General features: G+C 50.1%; 1 protein-coding gene across 1 annotated transcript in view; it reads right to left on the reverse strand.

The window, feature by feature from the left end:
- Window positions 1-1,476: 1,476 nt before the first annotated feature.
- LOC123503782 (kinesin-like protein KIF28P) overlaps window positions 1,477-7,439 on the reverse strand; it is a 21,484-nt gene continuing 15,521 nt past the window's right edge. Inside the window, exon 6 of the mRNA XM_045253782.1 lies at window positions 1,477-1,600. Coding sequence (XP_045109717.1) covers window positions 1,477-1,600 — 124 coding nt within the window. The remainder of the gene's footprint in view (window positions 1,601-7,439) is intronic.

A 7,439-nucleotide genomic window follows, 5' to 3' on the forward strand; every position in this document is an offset into this window, starting at 1 on the left:
GACTGCTACATAATCCCAGCACACTCCAAATAACGCAGCAAGTGTTGTGTGTTGTGCTTTGTCACTGTCAGACACTTCACGATCAAAACACAAGGCAAAAATCGAGGATAGATCTCATAAGAGAAAAAGAAAAGAGGAAAAGAAGAAAAGGAACTCTGGAACTCCGTGTGACCATGCAGGGAGTGTGTCGATATTGGCTTGGCAGAACATTGCAGCTTGACACTTTCCCTGTGATGTGGTTATGTTTTTCTTCATTACCTACTAACCACTGTGAGGCCCTTGCTCCTCCTGTCATCTCTGAGCCTTATAATGGTGAAGAATTGTTGGATCTATTACTCTAACTCACTTTGCTTTGCTTCCTGTCGATCTGTACTAAGATTTCGTTGCTTGTAGTGCAGTGAGGCGTTGTTTATCGCACTAAAAGAGATTACATAGTATCGTGATTCGTCCACATTAGCTCCGGACCTCCCAGATACATGTACAAGAGACAATATAACAGTGGGAGCCGAAGTGACAACATAACAGTGGGAGCCGAAGACAAGGATTATCCCACGACCACTACTGGAAGAGATAATATTGTCCAGAAAAGTGCTCGAGTGACTGCACCATTAATCAACATTCCTTTCAATCGTAAACTCCGGAACTCCCTGTCTCCCTGCCATGTCTGTCTGTCTGTCTGTATTTCCCCATATTTACGTAGTGACTATTGGATATGAGCATCCACACACATCCAGATTGTAACTACTCTACAGGGTTTGGTGCCTTCAATGGGACCTTTTTTCTGGCCTTCTTGGTGCTCGTGGTCAAAGTTTCTCTTACATGAAAAAGTCAACCGGCTCTGACGTCTTTCCTACGTGTATTATTATATATATTCTTCTAGAAGTGGTAAAAATCCTTTGGTTTCCTCTCCCTATTAACTTTTTATCCCTTACCTGGCACCCTCATAACAATAAAGAAAAAAAGCTTAAGAAAAAAATGAAATAATACTAAATGAATGAATGAAAATATCTAATGGGGAGAGATGAGAGAGAGAGAGAGAGAGAGAGAGAGAGAGAGAGAGAGAGAGAGAGAGAGAGAGAGAGAGAGAGAGAGAGAGAGAGAATCACACGATCTACATCAAGAAAGATGTACACCCAAGTGTCATGTCGGCCATAGTGTACGGCAGTGAGTCTTGGCTAAATGCTGCTTTGAGGCCTGTAACTGAACTGTACAACTTGTGTATTAAACAACTGCTTGGGGTAAGAACATCAACTTGTAATGACACATGCTATGTGGAATTGGGTTACTCTCCACTAAAGGACCTCGTGCTAGGCTGACAAAGAATGTTCTTTAAAATGATGACGGGAAGACTTAAGCGTGACACATCTTCCTCAAATTCATCCAGGAGAGCAACACATAAACAAATTAATCCTAGTTTATCAGTTCATGACATTTACTCATGCAGGAAAGGAATCACAGAACACCTAAGGTTTTTTTTCACTGGATTTCGTCTCTCAGCACACTGGTTAGCAGTTGGGGTGGTGGGTCACTCGTTAACTCTGGAATTCTTTGCTTGTTTCTGCCTCTCCCTTCCTCCGTCGCTATTCTGTCTACAAAGTAACTAATGCAAGAGATAACCAATACGTTCACTCTTTTAGCCACTTCAGTAATATATAAACTCACGAATTTTCTGATCTTTTTTTATCTATATTTTTTCATCTCCCGTCACTCTTCTGAACACTTCGCTAATGCAAGAGTTAACAGGTGGAGAGGGAGAGACTGCTACATAATCCCAGCACACTCCAAATAACGCAGCAAGTGTTGTGTGTTGTGCTTTGTCACTGTCAGACACTTCACGATCAAAACACAAGGCAAAAATCGAGGATAGATCTCATAAGAGAAAAAGAAAAGAGGAAAAGAAGAAAAGGAACTCTGGAACTCCGTGTGACCATGCAGGGAGTGTGTCGATATTGGCTTGGCAGAACATTGCAGCTTGACTCTCTCTCTCTCTCTCTCTCTCTCCTCTCTCTCTCTCTCTCTCTCTCTCTCTCTCTCTCTCTCTTTTTTTTTTTTTTATTTAAACAAAACTTAATACAAAGGAACATGTACCCAAAGGCGCACTGTCGTGTGCTACCTATTCTAAGGGTACTACAATCTATTTCTCTACAATATTTACAAGACTTAAAAATAGATAATATACAAGATGGTCAGCATGCAAATGGAGCACTATTCGTTTCACTTCACTAGCACTATTCACGCACTGCACTACACTGAGTGTCACGTCACAAAGAGTGTCAGAGGAGTTGGCAGTGTCTGTCTCCACTTATGTGCCATCAGTTTGACACTGTGAGTGTTCATCTCCTGGACGTGAGGTACCGCGGCCGTGAACAAGTTCCACATCCTGGAGACGCGTCCTGCGAAGGTGCGTTGATGCTGACACCCGTGGGATCGCGGCACCTCTACGGCGTCACCACCATTGAGCACCGTTCTCGTGCTCCGTGCGGTGACTCTTAGAGGATGACGCAGCCCTGCCAGATGTGGCACTCTTTGCACCTGTGCCTTATGGAACACTACGATCGCCGCCACGTCTCTGCGGTGTTCCAGTGAATCAAGGGGACGCTCAGGCTCTGGGTGAGGTGGTAGTGCAGCATCTACTAGCCGTATGGCGCGGCGTTGGATGCTGTCCAGTCTCCTTCTGTGTGTGGCGGCACAGGACATCCAGGAGAGAGCTGCGTATTCAAGGTGGGGCCGCACCTGTGCCTTGTACAGCAGCAGTCTCCCTTCCTGTCGAGGAAACTGGCGATCCTTCTGAGAGCGGAGATCCTGTGAGAGGCTTTCTTGGCAATGGTTTTGACATGCCTGTCAAACCTCAGCCCTCGATCCACCTCCACTCCAAGTATCTTGACGTCATCTTGGAGTGGGAGAGCAGCAGCGCCAAAAGACAACTTTCCTGCCATTGCTGCCGTGGCGGCTGGGGACCGAGAGACAACCATTGCTTGTGTCTTCTCCGGCGCGAATGTCACTTGCCAGCGAGCACCCCACTCCTTTATCACTCGTAGCTGCTGATTGATGGCCTCAGCAGCCCGCCCACTGTCCTGGCGTGGATAGGTATAGGAGAGGGTGCAGTCATCAGCATAGGCCATGACTCCTGGCAGTAGCTGGAGAAGATCATCCACGTAGATATTCCACAGGAGTGGGCCAAGAATTGAACCCTGTGGCACTGATGCCTCCACAGGCAGGGACTCAGATGTTTGCCCGTTGACAACCACCTTGAGGCTTCTGTCCTGCAGGTAATTTCCCAAGAGTCGTAGCAAGCCACCCTGGATGCCTTTAGCACGAAGCTTTTCTAGTAATCCGTTGTGCCATACTTTATCAAAAGCTCCTGCTATGTCCAAAGCAACCACTATAGTGTCCTTGCCGTCGTCGAGGGCGTCCTGCCAATGCCTGGTGAGAAGCATCATTAGGTCGGAGGTTGACCTTCCAGGTCTGAACCCAAACTGTTGGTCTGAGAGGAGGGCATTGTCCTTGAGATGGCTACACACCACCTCTGCCACGACCCTCTCAAACACTTTACCCACCACTGACAACAGGGATATGGGTCTGTAGTTTTTGGGTCCGTCCTGGAGCTTTTTGTGTGCAGGAACTACTCGAGCCTCCTTCCACACTGAAGGCCAGACGTTTTCCCGTACACAAGTTGTGAAGACTTGGGTGAGAGGGGCAGCCAGTTCCTGGGAGCATCGCTTCAGCAGGTGCGGGCTGATGTCATCAGGGCCGGTGGCTTTCTGTGTGTCCAGCCCCGCAATAATCGCTTCACCTGCTGATGCGTCACCTCCACCATGGTGACAGTCTTCTCACATTGCTGGACCAGCTGAGGCGGTGGCTGCTGTGGATTACCGACCTTCATTTTCCAGCAAACAAGGAAGCCAGCAACTGTGCCCTCTCCTTACTGCTGGTGGCGACAGTACCGTCCTGCTTGCTGAGGGAGGGATGGATTCTTGGTGGCCAGTTCCTTGTTTGTCCTTAACAAGAGACCACCAAGTTTTGTTTCCTACGCCAGTGCCACACAGTTTCCGGCGCAGGCTTTCCTCCCACTTTTTTAAGGCCCACTTGCTGGTTACCACCATCCTCCTGCATGCAGCCCTGTGCAGGTCCTTGTTGCGCCGAGTCGGGTTCCTCTTGTAGCGGAGCCAGGCAGCATACTTTGCCTCGGCAGCAACACGGCAACGGTAGCCAAACCATGGCTGATCCGTCGATCTGGTGGTGTATTCCCTGTGTGGGACGTGGCGTCTCTGGAGGGCGAGAAGGTGAGAGGTGAGTGCAAGTGCTTCACTCTCTGCTCCTCCCTGTAGCAGAGTGGCCCATGGGGTGTGGGTCAGGTCGCGGCGCAGGAAGCCCAGTCTGCTTTGTTCCACAGCCAGATGGTGCGGGTGGTGGCCTCGTCCTGAGCCACGCCCACTTCCAGCTGTGTCAGTACAGCGTGATGGTCAGAGCTGCCCACGAGCCCCAGCTGATGACACTGAAGCTTGTCTTCCTGGTAGTCTGAGATGACAGGGTCTAATGTCCCTCCTCGTTCATGTGTGGGGAAGGTGACATGATCTGTCAGACCCTGCACCTCAGGAGATTCTCGTAGGCGTCTCTTTCCAGGTGGTGATTGAGATCCCCACAATCAGCACGTGGCTGCAGCTGTGTGCCATCATCAGGTTGTCTAAGGTCTCAGTCAGGTACAGGAGTGAGTCAGGCCCTTGTCGCGGGGGGCGATACAGGGCACACAGCAGGAGGGCTGAGCGGTCTGCCAGCATTACTCGGAAGTACATCATCTCCATCATTGGAGGCGTGTCTATGTCGAGTAGCTGGGCCTGCATTCCTTCCTTGAAGCAGACAGCCACTCCACCTCCTGTTCGCTCCTGTCGGTCCCTCCTCACCCAGTGGGTGAAGCCCTGCATCCTGCCATACGTGGGCTCCACCTCACTGTTCAGCCATGTCTCGGTCACCACAACAACGTCTGCATTGTGTCGTTGCACACAGTTGTGGTATAAGTCTGCAAGGTTAGTCCGGAGACCACGGACGTTGCTAGAGACGACCTTTAGTTGGCGGCGGGGCAAGCTGGCTGTACCATGGTGAGGGATGGTAGTGAGCGAGGCCTGCTAGTCCGAGGTGGTGGTTAGGGTCCGCGGCCGACTGCTGGTACTGGTGAAGAGGAGTGGTCCACTGCCGCCCCTGGTTCTGATTCCAGATACCAGGCTGAGGAAGGAGTGGGCGAGGTTGTGGCAAGGACTGAAATGAAGTGAGGGGGTGGGCGGGCTGAGGCGCTGCAGGTGGGAAGGGTGTGGCTGTGTATCTTTCCACCGTAAGAAGCCGCTGTAGGAGACGCTCCTGACGTAAATCGTCAGTTCTGGCGTGGCAAGTAGCAGAAGTGTGTCCTTTCCGTGAGCAGTACTCACACACTTTTGCCTTGGCTCGCTTTTGTGTCTGCTTGGTGGCCTGGTGAGTCCTCAGTCCTTCGCTGGACACCCTCCTCGCGTCCTGCTGCACTTCCCTCTTAGATTTCTTTTTTCTCCAATCTCCTGAAGTGGTCTGAGGAGAGGTTCGTGGGCGAACAGAGGCACCGCGATCTACTCCGTTCGCTGTGTTTCTGGAGGAAGAGTCCCTGCTGCTCTGTGTGGCGGTAGACGTGGTAGTGAGTACCGAGCAGTCACTCTGTGTGGCAGAAGGAGTGACAGTGGACGCTGGGGAGGTGTCACAGTCGCTCTGTGTGGCGGTGGAAGCAGTGGAGGTAGGCGGAGCGGTCGTTGTTTCCCGGGCAGGCGAAGGGAAGGTGGAAGTGGAGAAAACAGCTGCGTACCGGATCTGTTGCGGTTTATCCGAGCTCCACCACGTCCTCCACCTCTCAGAGTCCTGACAAACCACCTCCCAGTGTTCGTCAATTGACTCTGCGTGGGCGCTGACTGCCTGAGAGCGTGTGGCTACTTGCGTCTGGCGCTGTTTTGACGCTATCAGCCTGTCTGCTACTCTGAGAGCCGCAGCAAACACGTCTCTGTGCTGTATGATCAAGTCTCGGTCGTCCTGGAGGGACTTAATCACACAGTTTTGTTGAGAGGCTTCCTCAGTGAGCTTCTCAACTAGTGAAACTAGCTCTCTCTCCAAGCCCTCCCACTGACTCTCCCACTATCGTCCGGTAGTGGCGTGGGGTGTGTCAGTCTCCTCGCTGATGTAGATGACGGGGTCCGGGATGTTTGCTTGGAGTCGTAGCTGTTCCGTGTAGCTACACTTGAAGACTGGCGTATCCCCAAGGCAGCTGTTGTGACAAAGGTTACGGCAGGTTTCCTCGTCACAGCTCACGTGTTGAGTCTTAAGTGTTGCTTTGCCACAAACGCAACACCAATTCTGTGGCTGGTAGCCAGGCAAGTCTCGCCTGGCTATGGGGCGATGGGCGGGGCTAGACATTGAGGGAGAGGATAAGTGATTCCCTGGGGAATTGTGGAGCCAGGTGTGGGAGCGACAACGAGTGTTGGTTCTAAACGACACGTACGACACTAACACACTCGTGAACACAGACACTAAACACTGGCACAGAACACAAAGCACTTCCCCACAGGCGCACAAAAAACACACGACACTAACTACCTCTCCCACAAGTCAAGCCAAACCAGCCACGGAGAGAGAGATACAGGTTGTTTAAAAAACTACCTTGGAGAGATTTGGCAACTGTGTGCTGCCTTAGGCCTCGCGTCAGGTCAGGCCCGGGTCTCAGTCACTGCACGGGTACAAGCACTCTTTTCAAGTGATTTTTTAACACTATTGCAAGGCTTAGCACACCTTACACTTTTACATTGACACCAGGACACTTATCACTTCAAACACTGAAATTTTCACAACACTGCACTTTGTTAAACCACTGTAACACCACGAAAACACGGAGCTACCACGTGCGTGACCTCTCTCTCTCTCTCTCTCTCTCTCTCTCTCTCTCTCTCTCTCTCTCTCTCTCTCTCTCTCTCTCTCTCTCTCTCTCTCTCTCTCTCTCTCTCTCTCTCTCTCTCTCTCTCTCTCTCTCTCTCTCTCTCTCTCTCTCTCTCTCTAGATAGAGATGAATCATACAAAGGAAACCGATTAAATTATAGAAAGGCTGATATTAAGAATCTCAAGAACTATTTCAAATACGCTAACTGGGATGAAATAGAAAACTCTGAGGGAGTGCAAGAGAAATATAACTTATTTTTAGAAATATACAAAACAGGAGTCGGGGAATATGTCCCGAAATATAGAACTAGGGAAGAAGGAAAGAAAGATTGGTTTAACGCAAAGTGTGCCTGGGCAAAGGAGAAAAGGGATGGAGCATGGAAAAGGTGGAGGAGAAATAAAAATGCAGTAAATAATGTAAACTTCAAGATGGTAAGAAATGAATATGTTAAAGTGAGGAAGGAAGAGAGAGGATGTATGAAAAGGACATAGTTGAAAAA

Source organism: Portunus trituberculatus, chromosome 14 (assembly GCF_017591435.1).
Source record: "Portunus trituberculatus isolate SZX2019 chromosome 14, ASM1759143v1, whole genome shotgun sequence".
Lineage (NCBI taxonomy): Eukaryota > Metazoa > Arthropoda > Malacostraca > Decapoda > Portunidae > Portunus > Portunus trituberculatus.